Consider the following 17,086-nt stretch of genomic DNA (forward strand, 5'->3'; position numbering starts at 1 on the left):
TATCAGTCACTCTGGTCTGGAGAGAAACTCCTGCTGGGCCTGAGAGGCAGGTTTAGTCTCCTCAGGAGATACTGAGGTGGGTTTCAATACCATCCAGATGAAAGAAAGGGAGGAGGGTCTCTCCAGAGAACGAGGCTCCTGAGAACGTGTAGAGTTCGGTTCTTGAGTCAGCATCAGAAAAAGACACACGTCCCCCTTCATAGTCCAGAGTCACCCGGATCCTCCTGGGATCCTCACTCAGGGACAGAGGAAAGTAACCAGGGGAGGTGCAGGCCCAGTACTCATCTTCCCACTTCTCCACAGCCCAGATCCCTCCCTCAGGACTTAAGTAGAAGCAGCCCTTTCTCCCCATAGACTTCCTTGCTACCCCTATAGCCAACCCTTCCCTACTTCCCACAGTGACTTCCCAGAAATGTCTGCCTGCTGTGAATCCCTCACGTCCCAACACACAATGCCAGTCACTGAATCTCTCAGGATTGTCAGGCAGGGCTTGAGGTTTGTCTCCCAATCTCACGCTTTTCCGATCCTTGGACAGGATGAGGCTGGGATGGGCTGTGTCTGGATCCAGAGTGACATTTTCTGTTGGGAAGAAGATGAGGGAAAGAGAAGAGAGGCAGAATCAGCCAAGAGACAGAAATGGACATCCTGATAAAAAAAACAAAAACCCAAAAAACCATATTCCCTTTCAGGTCTATGGGATTTCTTTCCATCGCATGCAAGACTGAGATTCCTCCTTACAGACTCTCTTCAGAATAAATATCTTTGTTGTTGGTTTCTAAATCAGTTTACTCCACTTTTTTATATTTGATGTGTTTTGTGCCTGCTCTCTTGTCATTCCAGGCATTTTCTAAGAGGAAAAAACACCCAGTAAACCTTTTACTGATCTCTTTTGTGTTAGTGAAGGAGAAAGAGAGGAAAACTGGAGGAGGCAGGAGAGGAGAGAAGCTGCCCTCCTCTGACAATCTCTGTGGGAATTAACCTTTGGGGACCTCTGCATTGGGGTGGGGGATGCGGACCCCCCTGTAGTAATAATAATAATAATAATAATAATAATTTATTACATTTGTATACTGCCCTTCATCCATACATCTTAGGGTTGTTCACAGCATAATGCAACATAAAACTACATATAGGCCTCTCCTCAATTTTGCGGGGGTTACATTCTGGTCCCTCGTGCCCACAAGTTAAAATATTGTTAAATGGGGATCCTGTTTATTCCTGCTCTCCAACAACTTGGTCTCGCCTTGTTTTGCTCCTTAACATCTTGGAAGTTTAGGCCTTGCCGCCAAGGAAGAGGAAGCAGGTGGCGCAGCAATTTTACAAAGGAGTGCTTATTCAATGCTTCTCTTTTGGATTTAATATATATCATAAGCAAGGGTCAGCAAACTTTTTCAGCAACATTCTACTCATGTAAAAACACAATGATTCCTGAACTGTCCGCAGGCTGGATTTAGAAGGCAATTGGGCCTGATCCGGTCCCCAGGCCTTAGTTTGCCTACCCATGATCCAGATAACCCAGATGATAATCCAGATGACCCAGATAATCCAGATGACCCAGACTAGTTCCCTGGGGGAAGGGGGGAATAACTCAAAAGGTAACCAGTTAGGGGCTGAGATAGTCATGATAGGCAAGTGTAGAGTTGCTGTATTTTGAAGAGCAAAAAAGAGGACACATTGGCCAACTTCTGCTTTTAACCATGGCTATGACAACTCTCATTTTAAATACCCCTACTCTATGTAAGTTACAGAAGCTGCTATATATTACTAGTAGCAGTGCTCTTAATTTTCAACAACAAAAGAATGTAATAATAGATATTGTTCCCTCGCTTGCCACATTAAAGTATTTGGGCTCGTGCTCACATCTTTGTGAACATAAGTGTACATAGAACAAGTTATTAAACTGTTAAACATGTACATATGGACTCTCCTTAAGGGCAGGGGGATGTTAACTCTTCCCTTCCCGGACTCCTCCTTCAAGATCTTGCAGATGAGCTAGCATCCTTTTAGTTCAGCCACAACAGAAGAGACTGATACAGTATGTGGCTAGCTTAAGATGCTGTTCTGTTGTGATTCTCTGCTGCAAACTAGCTTAGCTGGGTGCCTTAGATCCGAGTCTATTGCACTAGAAAAAATTCATGGGTTACTGTACACCAAAAAAACCAAACAAAAAAACTTGAGACATTTTGCCAAATCCTCCCAGGGGAGAATTTTTTATCATTAAAATGGAGGACCTGTCTAAGAAAAAGAGGACATGTGGCAACCAGGCCTGAAAAAGGTCACATGGAAAAGCAACCCAACTCTCTCTAGGCAGGGATGAAACTCTTCCCTCTTTTATCTGATCCTTCTGGGCAGTTTCTCTTCCCCCCTTCTCCACCTTCAAGTCCTCCCTCTCTGCCTTTGTGGCACAAACAGCAGTGGTGAGAGTCAGGCTGTAAAGAACAGACTCTTTACCCCCCATGAAACACTAGTCCCCCCCCCTCCTGTGAATTGTGGTCTCCATGTGAAATTTACCTCTCTGAAGATTTCTGAATGTCTGAACACCTGAGGAAGCAAAAAGACAGGCTTAACAGGCCACAATGCAGTAGCTCAAAGAAAATCTTTTTACAAAACATCACCATAACATAGAATCTCTTGTTTCCTTATTTCAAGAAAAAGATTAAATCACAGAACAAATAATTGCAAAAATGACAGCTGTAGGCCTAAGGAATTAAAACAGCTACCATGTTTAGCTGTAATTCCTGCATTGCAGGGGGTTGGACTAGATCAACCTTGGGACCATTTCAAACTCTACTATTCCATGATTCCATGAGGAAATCAGAAATGGTAAACCATACTAGAAAATGGCAGAATACAATCATGCAAAATCCACGAATGAAATGCGGATCTGAACTGGAGGGCGGTTAACATCTGCCCCAAGTAAACTGGTGGGGGAAAGCTGTTGAAACTGGAATTTCCAAGCATGTTGACAAACCAGATTGCAGAGGAAGAATCGGCAGAGCTTTGCCATGTAATTCCAAGGGTCTCGTGCAATGGGAAGTCCTCCCTCATGTAATGGGGCTGATCTCATAAGAACTGTGGGAACACCGAGGAGATTGGGATGGCTGAAGCATGAGAAATGGCTGGTGAGGTTGAAACTCTGAGGAAGAGGCGGCTCAGGTGGAGGAGGGACTGGGTGCTTGTGGGTATCAGTCGCTGTGATGTTTGGGCTGGAGAAAGATATTGAATCTCCTGAACAACTGACCAGGAGGGAGAGAACATGCCAGTCAGGCATGTGTCTCTGCCAGACTCCTACTCATATGTAGGACCTCCGGACAACTTCATGAGGGGGAAATCCAAGCAAATATTGAGAAGCTCCAAAAGAACCTCTCCAGATTGTGTGGAGGGAAAACAAAATGCAAGGGAGATTGCTTATACATGAGAACTTGACAAGATGGACATAGGACTGATCCTGCAGGATTCTCCTTAAGGGCTTTGGTAAGATATTGTAAGGCTTTGAGGCTTATTCCTACAATCAAGCAGTATATAAATTTATTAAATAAAGCAAAATAGAACTCAGGAATAGAACTCAGACTGGTCTTCACAGGGACAAGCTCTGCCCCCAGTCCAAGCCCCCAAACCCTCCCAGTTCATTCATGGGACATAGAAAGAACCCAAAAACTACTAGAGGACTGTTATCCAGAGTTATGCCATTGATGGGGGTCCCAAAGTCTGCAGAACAGACGGTTCAACACCCATGAAATATCAGTCCCCATCCCTCCTGTGAAATTGTTCCTCCCCTGGAAATTTACCTTTCTGAATCTGTTCACTGAATAGCAGAGCATCTGAGGAAGCAAAAAGATATAAAGTGTAAAGGCATCACTCTTCCACCAGAAATAAATCTCCATACAAAAGTAACACTTCATAATGTGTTATCCTTAAATTCAAGTACAATTATTAAATATTAATTAAATCGTACAAAAAAAATAAAAACAAGAAAATCATAGGAAGAATCTATGAAAATAACTGAAGCTTTAAATAGCAGAATGAAAACATTCAGCATGAATCCTGATTGTCTCTGAACTTTGTCCCTGAAATTGGGCTCTACACTGGAGGGCTGGAGGGGAGGCAGAGCAAGAGGAATCCCGTAAAAGGATGCAGAGGGGAGATGGAGGCAGCCTTAACATCTTCCCCAAGTAAAGTGGTGGGGGGAATCATTAAAGCCAAAATTGTGAAACGTAAGGAGAAGCGAAGTTTGATGAGGAAGGATTCGCAGAGCTCTCAGGCAAAAGGAAGTCCTTCCTCACAAACCTTCTACAAATCTTTAAGGTTCTTAACAAGCATAATTGTGCCTTTGGGGCTCATGTGCTCTTGCTTCCATCCTCAATGTGGGAACTCTCAGGAGATCTTGAAGGCTGAAGCCCTAGATCTGGCAGCTGCAGGGGGACGTCTGAGGAGGAGACGGCTCAGGCCTTGGCTCCACGGCTGAGAAAGAAGCCTGAGCAGGAGGCAAAGGGAGAACTGGGGGCTTCTTAATGCTCTTTGACTATTCAGAGATGGAGAACCTCCAAAACAGGCATCGGCAACCTCGGCCCTCCAGATGTTTGGGGACTACAACTCCCATGATCCCTATCTAACAGGACCAGTGGTCAAGGATGGTGAGAATTGTAGTTCCAAAACATCTGGAGGGTCGAGGTTGCCTATGCCTGCTCAAAAAGGACAACCCCAGATTGTGTAGACAGGGAACCAAAAGGAAAAGGAGGTTCCCTATAATTGCAAACAGATGCACAGTGGATGAAACAATCCTGACTTTGCTCTACACTCTGGTTCAGGCTTTCTTTACAGGATCCAGCGTCACAATATACATGGGCCATTCTGGAGAACAGGAAATGAAGGCTGGAGCCCCAAGAAGGAAGGGATCCTGGGGTTACTCAATTCCATGCAGGAAGAGCCTGGCATGTTCAGTTCTGTAGAAGTAACAGAATTCCCAGTGTGAAATCCTGGCAGCCATTTTTCATTACCTTCCCATTGTTTCACTGTATCCTCCACAAGGTGATTTAGATCACAGGATTCCAAGATCCTGTTCCTCAGCTCTGGAGGGAAAGCCAGTGGCTTCTCTAGACTCTCTCTTTCCTCATACCTGGTGAAAAGAAAAGCAATGAATGGCCCCATTGTGGCACTGTCTCCCTAATTATTGCAGGAGATTTCAGTAAAATGAACAAAGTGGAAGTTTATTTCCCAACAGGTAATTTTCAGGATTCAGCTTCAACTCGTAACTCACATCCAGTACATTACCCACCTCCACGCAGTGGTCTAGCATTTCAACTTCCTGCCCTGACTAAGATGGAAAAGCGGGATAAAGCTGGGTGTCAACCACAGATGGGTTAGACCTCAGTCCAAAACCCCTGAGGACAGCTGTCAGTGGCTTCATAAGGTTGCTAAACATCACAAGGGACAAGATGTAACCCCAAGTGACCCCACCGGAGGACTCCCATGTCTTCCAATGATGCTGCCCCCTAACAACTTTCTGGTAAGGTCCCAGGAAGGAAGAACCAAACCCCTGAGGTGGAATACCTGCAATCCCTCCCAACCCTGAGCCTCTCCAGAGGATGTGAGGGATGTCCAAAGCTGCCCAGCAGTCAAGGAGAACAACCTCAACCTTCCCTCCATCCCCTCTCTCACCCAGGAAGGACACAACCTCATGCCCCATGGGACTCTGCCTCCAGAGGCATCAAACAACTAGACTTTCACCCCCCACTCAAGACCACCTTCAGCCTCTCATGCTGGAAACGCTCCCAAGAAAAAGAACCCACCCATTCTAGACCAACAGACCTTCCCTCCCTAAGTGCCTCAAAGGGGCTGAGTTACCAGAGTTGGGGGGCTTCTAGTTGGACATGGAAATCTAAAGAAGAAGAAGAAGAAGAAGAAGAAGAAGAAGAAGAAGAAGAAGAAGAAGAAGAGGAGGAGTTTGGATTTGATATCCCGCTTTATCACTACCCTAAGGAGTCTCAAAGCGGCTAACATTCTCCTTTCCCTTCCTCCCCCACAACAAACACTCTGTGAGGTGAGTGGGGCTGAGAGACTTCAGAGAAGTGTGACTAGCCCATGGTCACCCAGCAGCTGCATGTGGAGGAGCGGAGACACAAACCCGGTTCCCCAGATTATGAGTCTACTGCTCTTAACTACTACACCACACTGGCTCTCTATTGGTATGTCATAAGCTCTTCACAAGCATCTTTGTCACTTTCTCTTCTAGATGCTTGAAATTACCACCAGTGGCAAAGGAAAGAGGACTGGCACCCGGGGCGGGGTATTGGGGGCGGGGCAACGCACCTGCTGACGCATGTGCCGTACATACTGTGCAGGCACATGTGCTGCTACATACCACACATGTGCACACTGCTACGTATCTTGCAGGCACACGCGCTATACGTATGTATGGTGGCGGGAATCTCTGCTCATAGCTCGAGCGACGCTGCACATGCATGTACATAGTGGTACCACTCGAGCGCTGTACGGACGGTGGCAGAGGGTGCAGCCGCGAGTGGAGGATCCTCCCCACACGACAGCACAATGGCGGCAGCTCGTGCTGCTGCACCCAGGGGCAGCAGGGTGAGCCCCCCACAGGGTGCCTTCTTATCACCCCTCCTCAGAGATGGCATCTGGGGCAGACCGCCCCTTCCTCCGCCACTGGTTACCACAAAGCCCATGAATTACAAGGTTTTACAACGTACCGGTGGGACAGGACACAGGATTCTGGCAAGAAACAAGGTGTGTGTGTGTGTGTGTGTGTGTGTGTGTGTGTATTTTTGTAAATCAAAACTGGTGTACGGACTCTGTCAAGTTGGATACCTACTGTTCTCCGGATGTGGAATTTCTGACAATTAAATGCAGACCTTTCTATCTTCCCCGGGAATTTACAACAGTGGTGTTAACAGCGGTGTACATAGCACCAACTGCAAATGCATGCAGGGCCATGAGCAGTATGCATGAAAACATCAATGCTAAATTGAGCAGATACCCGGAGGCTGTGCACATTATTACGGGGGACCTCAATCATACAGATGTGAGGGCAGTACTCCCAAAATCCCATCAGCACATTGAGTGTACAACAAGGGGAGAAAATACTCTTGACAAGGTGTATACGAACATTAGATGGGCATATGAGGTCAAGACCTTGGCGCACCTCGGTGGTTCAGATCATGTGTCCCTGCTTCTGACACCAGTATACACACCCCTCAGGAAACAAGGCCAGATACAAACACGGGTGGTTACGGTGTGGCCTGAGGGAGCCTCTCAGCAACTGCAGGACTGTTTCCAGGAGACCGACTGGAATATCTTCGACCATGAAGATCTAGAAACTTATACATCAACGGTCCTGGATTATATTACATTCTGCACAGCAAATGTCACCAGGGAAAAGTATGTTAAGTTGTATCCGAATAGGAAGCCCTGGATGACAGGAGAGGTTAGGAGATTATTGAAGGCCATAAATTCTGTTTTTAGAACTGGGGACTGGGTATTGTATGGCATAGAAAGAGCAAACTTGAAGAGGGGAATCAGGAAAGCAAAAGCGGAGTACAGAGGAAAAATTGAGGACCATCTGAGAAATCATGATACTAGACAAAAGTGGCAGGGAGTTCAACATCTGACTGGTTATAAATCAAGGAATTCATCAGTGGTAGAGAGTACTGCTTCCTTGGTGGGAGAGTTGAATACCTTCTTTGCCCGATTTGAGGTGACACCAACAGTGACTCCAACAGGGATGCCAGAGCTATTGGCGTCACTACCTACAGGAAATGCTGCCAGGGTGGAAGAGGGAGAAGTGAGGCAAATATTAAAGGAGGTAAACACGAGGAAAGCTATGGGCCCGGATGGGGTGGCTGGCAGGGTGCTAAGAGATTGTTCGGACCAACTGGCAGGAATCTTTACGAAGATTTTTAACCAGTCTCTGGCCCAAGCCACTGTTCCACCCTGTCTGAAATCTGCTACCACTATACCCCTGCCAAAAACATCAAAGATAGACAGTTTGAATGGTTTTCGCCCTGTGGCGCTGACACCCATTATAATGAAATGTTTCGAAAAACTGGTGAGGAAGCGCATCTTATCTTGTCTGCCAGTGGGACTTGACCCTTACCAGTTTGTGTACAAGGCAAAGAGATCCACAGAGGATGCTGTGGCAATGGCTTTACATGCTGTCCTGACTCATTTGGAGAAGCAAGGGAACTACGCGAGATTGTTATTTGTAGACTTTAGTTATGCATTTAATACTATTCTTCTGCATAGATTGGTGCCCAAATTATTAGACCTGGGACTTCCACCATGTTTGTGCAGGTGGATATTAGACTTTCTATCAAACCATTCCCAAAGGGTCAGGTTGGGTTCCCACGTCTCTGCGGATCTCATCACGAATACAGGGACGCCGCAGGGGTGCGTGTTGAGCCCGCTTTTATACATGCTCTATACAGCTGACTGTGCCCCCAAATACCCCAGTAATAAGATCATTAAGTTCGCAGATGATACAACGGTGGTTGGTTTAATTACGCCTGCAGAGGGGGAGATGGCCTATAGGAAGGAAGTTGAGCAGTTGGGGGAGTGGTGCAGGAAAAACAACTTACTGCTTAACTTAAAGAAAACAAAAGAGATCATTGTGGACTTTAGGAAATGTAAATTGAATATTCAGCCACTTATTATTGAGGGTAAGTGCGTGGAACAGGTCTCAGTGTTTCGATTTCTGGGAATGGAGTTGAGAGACGACCTAACCTGGGGAGAGAACAGCAAAGACCTGGTGAAGAGAACACAGCAGAGGTTATATTTTCTGAGAATCCTCCGGAAAAACAATCTCTCAAAGGACCTGTTGATGGCATTCTACCATTGTACTGTGGAGAGCGTACTAACTTAGGGTCTGTACGTGTGGTTTGGGAATTGCATGGCCAGGGGAAAAACAATGCTGTCCAGGGTTGTAAAGACTGCAGAGAGAATTATTGGGTGCACTCTTCCCACTTTAGATCAAATCTATGCTGCCAGGTGCCATAAGAAAGCAGCAGAGATAGCACATGATAGTACGCACCCCGGAAATGATTTCTTTCAGCTTCTGCCTTCTGGAAGAAGGTATAGGGTTATAAAGGCCAGGACTTGCCACCTGAAAAACAGTTTCTACACTAATGCAATTCTGGTTCTAAATGCAGCATAAGGGGTCTCTGTAGTATAGTGTATTTTAAAATGGGGTTTTAGAGTTTTTTAGGGGTTTTTGAATGTTTTATGTAGTTTTGTGGTAGTTTTATGTAGTTTTATGTAGTTTTTCAATTTCATTGTTCCGCAAGGGACAATGACAATAAAGATATTGTATCGTATTGTATCGTATCGTATCGAACAGAAATTGCAAGAGAAACAGCCCCCATCTCTGTGTGAAGTGATGTGGGGAGGGAGGAGGCAGTGCTCTGGCCTTGATCCTTGGAGGGAGAATTGTGGTGCTACAAGTTCAAAATAGGGGGCCCTGCTTTTACCTGTGAGGTGCTGCAGGGAGTGAGTCCTACAGTCTCCCCCCTGCAGCCCCTGGAGGGCCATGTCTGAGGTTCTTGCATCCCGGCCTCATGGAGTGATACTAATGGAAATGAGCCAGATCCACTTACCTCTCCAAGGTGCTTCTCACATCCTAGAGGGGAAAAGAGAAGGGAATTTACTGCACACCACAGGCCACACTAGGAAGACCCCCTCAGAGTGGAGGAACAGACTGGCCCTCTGATATTTGTCTGCCTGGCACATGCCAAGGTTGTGGGAATGGATGGTGGAATCAGCCAGTTTGGGTTTCTCACAGCTTTTATTTTTCCAATCTGAAATTATTGATTTTTCTGATATCAAGTTCTCCACATTTCACATCAGTTTGCAATTATTTTTTGAAATCCTTATTAAAATCCACCAGCATTTTAGGGAAAGATTCCACCCCATCTCGTCTTAGATTATAATTTATTAACTTTAATCCAGTTTACATTGTGCAATTCTGACATAAGTATGCCTACAGGAGAATCCTACCAGGGCACTGTCCCAAATTGACTTCCATAGAAAAGATGCCTGCTCCTTGGGAGAAAGGCGATGGCAAACCTAGACAGCATCTTAAAAAGCAGAGACAATACCTTGCCAACAAAGGTCCGTATAGTTAAAGGTATGGTTTTCCCAGTAGTGATGTATGGAAGTGAGAGCTGGACCATAAAGAAGGCTGATCGCCGAAGAATTGATGCTTTTGAATCATGGTGCTGGAGGAGACTCTTGAGAGTCCCATGGACTGCAAGAAGATAACCTCTCCATTCTGAAGGAAATCAGCCCTGAGTGCTCACTGGAAGGACAGATCTTGAAGCTGAGGCTCCAATTCTTTGGCCACCTCATGAGAAGAGAAGACTCCCTGGAAAAGACCCTGATGTTGGGAAAGATGGAGGGCCCAAGGAGAAGGGGATGACAGAGGACGAGATGGTTGGACAGTGTTCGCGAAGCTACCAGCATGAGTTTGACCAAACTGTGGGAGGCAGTGGAAGACAGGAGTGCCTGGCGTGCTCTGGTCCATGGGGTCACGAAGAGTCGGACACCACTAAACGACTAAACAACAACAACAGAAGTCCCCAATTTCAAATTCCGTTTTCTATCTGGAAATTTTAAAAAGCACCTGCAGCATAAAATGCCTCCCAAGGGGTAATAAAACAATTTCGTCTAAGTGGGTTTGCCTTTGCCTTGTCACTTTCCCTCAAGAAAAACCTGCTTCTTAGTGCAACATCAGAGCAAACGTCAGTCTGGAGAAAACCTGGCTGATGCTTGCTCTAATTCAGCAGTAAACAGTGGGTTTTCCTGGAGGAAAGGGGTAGGACAAGCAGCAGTCTGAATGAGTCCCTCTGTCTTGCTCTTTGGTCACTGTGACTGAGCACCATTTTGGACTGATCTGGATCCATGGGGAAGGGGATCAACCCAGAATCATGGAGGGAATGGGAAGAAAAGCTTGGTCAAGGAGGCCGGAATGCATCCCCAGTGAATCCCCTCACAGGGCAGGAAGGCAGCATTGCCAAGCTGGAAGGCATTCAGAGACCGATCATCAGCAAAGAGCAGAAGATCAGCTCCCATTCCATCAAGAACACAGACGAATCTCTAGTCTGCATTCAGGTGAGTTAAGCATCCCAGGTCTCTTGGGTCTTCCTGTCCATTCCAAACCTGACTAGAGGCTCCATCAACTCAGCCCCTGCACTCCTTGCATACATGAAAGGGGCAGCCTTTTCCTGGAGCCTTGGGCTGTTCCTGCCACCATCTTACCTGCAGGAGTTCACTCGCTGGCTGCTGACTCTTCTCCTCCATCTCCTGGATGATCCTCTCAAGAAAGGAGAATTTCCTGAACAGTCTGGCCAGCTGCTCATCCCTTCTCCCTGCAATCTCCTTCTCCACCTCTTCCACGTGAATCAGCAGACGTTTCTCTTGTTCTTCCAGGAACTGGTGCAGTTCTCTGAACTTTTCCATAGTCTTCAGCCTCTCCGTTTCTGTTAATTTCTGCAAGAAAAGAGGAGGTCTGTGTGTGGAAGGTGATCAGCCTTCAAAACATCAGGAAGAGAATTGTGAGAATTCCATAGGGAGGACACTTCTGATTTTTCAGAGACATGAAACCTCCAGTGGCTAAAGAAGTAAACATTTATTTTGAGGGGAGGCCCTCTCCATTGCTGTTTCTGTTGACTTCTATTTGCAGAGGGCTACAGCCTAAAGGAAGGGGTTTTTTTCTAGCCACGGATGTTCCCTGCATGTTTTTGGCCATGACAGAACCAGAGTTCATAATTGTTCAGAGAACATCCAAGGACATAAAAATAATTTTTTGATAATATTTATTGTAAATCAGGATTTGAATTGAACTGCTTCCACCCTCTCAGCTCACAAGTCCTCAGGCTTCTCCTTGACTGCTTTTCACATAATAAACAACAATGGGAAATAAATTAAATGTAGCTGCATTCAAAGGTGAACTTAGCGAGTTTCAACTGCTGGGGGGGGGGGGAGGCTGAAACAGAGCAATCCTTTGAAATTCATATCTCTGAATTTTTCAAGGTTGACCCAGCTAGGTAATGTTCACAAAAAGTATATTTATGAGGGTAAAGTACATATCAAAATATTTATACAAGGATGTAGCTACCCTAACATCTGATTCATTTTCAGATTAATAAATTAATAAACAACCTGATATGGAAAAATGAGAAATGGGGAGAAGCTGAAATGGGCAGATTTCCCCATCCCTCCTCAGTCCTGACTCCATTCTTCAGCTGCTTGTTCCCTGTCTAGGAATAAGAGTGGCACTTACAAGGAGGTCTTTGCTTTCCTTGACCAGTTGTGCTTTATAGGTCAGAATTTCCTCTCTCTCTTTCCTCAGTATCTTCAGGCAGCGACAGATCTCTCCCTAAAGAGAAACGGAAAAGCTCAGGTTTGATTGAGACACACAGAGAGGAGATTAATATTATACTGGCTTTTTGTGCCCAGTGGCCTTGCAAAGTAGCTTACTGGAGGAAATAAAGATCTAGAGGTTTTCAACCTTTCGGGGTCTACAGCTTCCTTGACAAACTACATTATTTCTGCAGCACCCCAGTTAGGTCAACCCTTGCTTGCAGAGCTTGCAGCCTCTCACCCTTTCTTGAACACCCTCCCTTGTGGAGTGCTCTCTCAGCCTCCTCTCCTCTCCCCTCTCCTTGAGAGTCCTAGCCGGACTTCTCATCTTGAGGTCCCAGGGAGAAGTAGGAAGAGGAGAAGGAATGGCTAAGGCAGGATCAAACCTGGGATGTATCAGTCTAGCATCAAAGAGATAGTGAGGTCAGCCTAAGAGGCTAGAGAGACAGGGATAGAGCAGCGCTTCTCAAAACTTCACCCATCCCAATCCCCTCTTCTGCAAGCCTAGGGCTTTTTCACCCTTCCTCTTGACCCCACTGCTCTGCCACTTAATTGGGTCAGATGGCAATTCTGGTTTTCTGCTATTTGTCAGTTATTTTTTCTGCAGTAGCCAGAGCCCACGTGTGCTTGGACCACCAGGGGAGATTTAAGTGCTGCAGCTTCTTCCATTTCTGGGCCAAAGAATTTCTTGCTGCGCCAGAATCCACCTAAGTAGCTCCTTCGGTCAGAAGATTGCAGTCTGGTCATCCCACCAGTTCAAAGGGGCAGCTTCATTTCATCATTATTACTAATGTGTGGCATTATTAGCATTGTATGGAACAGGAGCATTTTTGCACCACTGTAGTAGAACAAGTGATTTTTTAAAACGGGATTAAAAGGCATTTTAAAAAGTTAATTCTGAAGCAGAATGATTCATTTGGGATGGGAGGAGATCCTCAGCCCCCCCCAGCTGAAACCTCATTGCACAGGCCCCACAGCACCCCCAATATAAGCGTGCCCCTCACCAGTAGGTGCTTCCACACACACCCTCCGAAATCTGCGTCCAACAGATATTTTTTGGGGGGGGGAATCCTGCACCATCTGCCCAATTCCTGGCCACCAGCCCCCCTCCCCCCAGCTGATCCCTTGCTGCTCTCTGCTTTACAGGGCATTGAGGAGGCATCCTGATAGCTAAAGGAGACATGTACTTAGTTGTGTAGGTGCAATTTACACTTGTAGTGTTCTTAATATGTACAAAGCAACCTTGCTGGGGGATGTGGATGAGGTTAACCCTTTCTCTCTCTACAACGGTCCCAGTTCAAATCTTTGAAGTAGCTGTGAGTATTTCAAGGGAACATCACTTTGTCACCCTAGCAGAGAGAAAGACTTCAACTCCCTCCTCCCAGCCATCTCAGGAGCCCTCAGGCTTCTCCTTGGCTGCTTCTAAAGTAATAAACAATGACCAATTAATCCATGACAACTTTGGATCTGAGAATTAAAAAGAAAACCTCCCAAGAAGAATCCACAATCAAAATGAATATTTTACCTAAGATGTTGTACCTTTTTCAACTGTTACCAATAATTGAAAGAATATCATGCTTTGGAGACTGGAGGAAGGATTTGTTAAGATTCATTTGTCAGGGCAAGAAACCCCGTATAAAATACAAATTATGAATGGATAAGAAAGAAATAGGGATCTTGCCCTGCCAAATCTAAGATTATATTATGAGGTGGAATGCCTAATGTGGATAAAAGATTGGATAACATTGGAGAGAACAGACATCTTGGATTTAGAGAGCCACTGTAACAGATTTGGATGCCTATCTCAATTATAATAAAGCTAAAGTGGGATGCGGGTGGCGCTGTGGGTAAAACCTCGGCGCCTAGGACTTGCTGATCGCATTGTCGGCGGTTTGAATCCCCGCGGCGGGGTGAGCTCCCGTCGTTCGGTCCCAGCTCCTGCCCACCTAGCAGTTCGAAAGCACGTCAAAGTGCAAGTAGATAAATAGGTACCGCTTTATAGCGGGAAGGTAAATGGCTTTTCCGTGTGCTGCTCTGGTGCCGGTTTGCCAGAGCAGCTTTGTCACGCTGGCAACGTGACCCGGAAGTGTCTGCGGACAGCGCTGGCTCCTGGCCTCTAGAGTGAGATGAGCGCACAACCCTCGAGTCTGTCAAGACTGGTCCGTACGGGCAGGGGTACCTTTACCTTTACACAGTGGGTTCACTAGTCACATCCTTAGAAATGCTTTATTTAAAGTTTGGACCAGATACCAGCCATTATTGGAGCCACAAACTCCTTGGTGGATATCCCCGTTGGAAGCACATGCTGTTAAAAAATTGAACATGGAAAGACACTGGCCCTCGTATAGACAGCTGGTAACAGAAGATCAAGGCCAATTAAAATGAAAACCGTTTGGGCAGCTAAGGCAACATGCATCTAACTGGCTCCAATATCATCAGCTGAATAGTGTCTTCAAATCAGATATCAAAAGAGGTTTTGGTAAAGAGGACTCAAAATAACAAGAAACTTCTATTTTAAAATGTATGATTTCCTATTGGAGTGGGACCTGAAGGATGACCTTGTAAAGGAGGTGTAGATAAAATCGGCCCAAGACATCGGCAGGACTATCTGGTTAGAACAGTGGGAGAAACTATGGCAAGTAGACATTAACTTTACAGCTTGCTACTCTATTAAAGAAAATTTTATAAAAATGTTCTTTAGGTGGTACATGACACATAGCTGTCAACTTTTCCCTTTTTTTAAGGGAAATTCCCTTATTCCAAATAGGATTCCTCGCAAGAAAAGGGAAAAGTTGACAGCTATGAAATGACATGACACCAGCCAAACTCGCAAAAATTTATAAAGTCTAACCTATGTTGGAAATGCGGAAAAGTTGAAGAAACACCGATCCATGTTTGGTGGAGATGTGAAAAGATTAAAACCTTCTTTTAACATGATGAGTTAAAAAAAAATGCTCAGGACCTCCATAGAAAAAAACCCCGGAGGCATATCTATTGGGCACAATAGGGAGCGAGATCCCACAGAATAAAAAAAGAATTTTTTTATATGCTACAGCAGCAGCTAGAATAGTACTAGGCAGCAAATGGAAAAGTGAGGCAATAACCTCTAAAGACAAATGGATTTATAAGTTAAGTGAATACACAGAGTTAGCAAAACTAACAGCAGCCATAGGATCCCAAACAAATCAAAATTTACAATTAGAATGGAATTGCTTTGAAGTATACCTGGAAAAATACTGTTCTAAAAAGAATATGTTAATATGCATAGATTTAATATGTAGTGAGAATATGAATATATGCCTAGCAAGTATAGATTAAGTAAGTAAGTAAGTAAGTAAGTAAGTAAGTAAGTAAGTACCGTATTTGTCGCCCTATAGGACACACTTTTTCCCCTCCAAAAATGAAGGGGAAATGAGTGTGCGTCCTACCCCTCTCGCTCTCCAGGCTTCGCGGACCTCTCCGCAAGCAGCGGGAGCCGGCGCTAGGCTCCCACGGCTTGCAGAGAGCTGCCTGTTTGGGGGTTGGGGTCGGGGGAAGCTCGGGCTTCCCCCGCGCCAGCCCCGCACCTTTATTCCCCCCCTCTAAAAACTAGGTGCGCCTCATGGGACGGTGCGTCCTATAGGGCGAAAAATACGGTAAGTAAGTAGATAAAGTAAAGACGAAAATGTAAGAGATGAAGAGATGAAATGTAAGAGATGAAGATTCTTAAAAATGCAATGAAATAATCAAATAAAAATTTAAGGAAATCGAGCCATGGTGGAGGGAGGTCATGGGGTGGGTAAGGTGTCGTATTTGAGTTTGTAGGGATTATATGTATTATATGTATATTTGTGTTATTTGTTTCTATGTGTATTTGTGTTATTTGTATGTATTTTTTCAATAAGAATAAAAAGGGGAGGGAGAGGAAAAAAGAAAACCTCCTAAGAAGAATCCACAGCTATTTCTCCCCCTCAGGATCCAGGGATCTCCTACCTTGTACTCCTGGAAAGCCTCGTTCAGAGGAATCACGTCGTGGTGTTTGTGCTCCTTTGATCTGTCACACACCACACAGATGGGGGGCTTCATCCTCCTTGCAAAAGAGCTTCAGGGGCTCCTGGGGCTCCTCACAGACTCCTCCTTTTCTTTCTTCTTTCCCTCCTTGAACGCTGAGATTCTTGGCTATTTCTACCATATTAGCCAGTTGCCGGTTGCGGATGAGGCTCCTTCTCTGAACTCTTTCTCTGCATTGAGGGCAGGAAGCCTTTGCCTCCGATTTCCCCCAGCAGTGGATCAGGCAGGATCGGCAGAAGTTGTGCCCACATTCTGGGATGATCACTGGATCCTTAAAATATTCCAGGCAGATGGAGCAAGTGGCTTCATCACAAAGATTCTGGACGGGACACCCTGCAGCAGCCATGGCTCCCTCGCACCGAAGATTCGAGTTAAGTTTCACTTTCTCAGTTTTCAGCCACCGGGAGTTTCCTTACTGGAAACGATTCAGAAACTCAGTGACCACGTGATTTTGTTTGTTTGTTTTTTTAAATTTTCCCAGGTCTTTGCAGTTGTTTTCTCAACTGCGATGCTTATTGATTGTTTCCCATGCTTTTGATTACACAAACACACACGTAACTAGTAAGTTGTGGTATTCATACTATATCATTTTTATTCCTACGCTTCCTTGTCATTTTTTAATTGGAAAAAATCTGCGGCTGCCCTAAATGGGCGGGAGTTCTGA

At 45.4% G+C, this 17,086-nt stretch overlaps 1 protein-coding gene across 1 annotated transcript in view; it reads right to left on the reverse strand.

Annotated features, from left to right (window-relative positions):
* The window catches only part of LOC310837550 (zinc finger protein RFP-like), a 61,316-nt gene extending 44,479 nt beyond the window's left edge, over window positions 1–16,837 (reverse strand). The window contains 2 exon segments of the mRNA XM_083724296.1: window positions 16,345–16,428; window positions 16,430–16,837. Coding sequence (XP_083580422.1) covers window positions 16,345–16,428; window positions 16,430–16,768 — 423 coding nt within the window. The 5' untranslated portion in view covers window positions 16,769–16,837.
* Between the last annotated feature and the right edge of the window lie 249 nt (window positions 16,838–17,086).

Source organism: Podarcis gaigeae, assembly GCF_964106915.1.
Source record: "Podarcis gaigeae genome assembly, chromosome: 2".
Lineage (NCBI taxonomy): Eukaryota > Metazoa > Chordata > Lepidosauria > Squamata > Lacertidae > Podarcis > Podarcis gaigeae.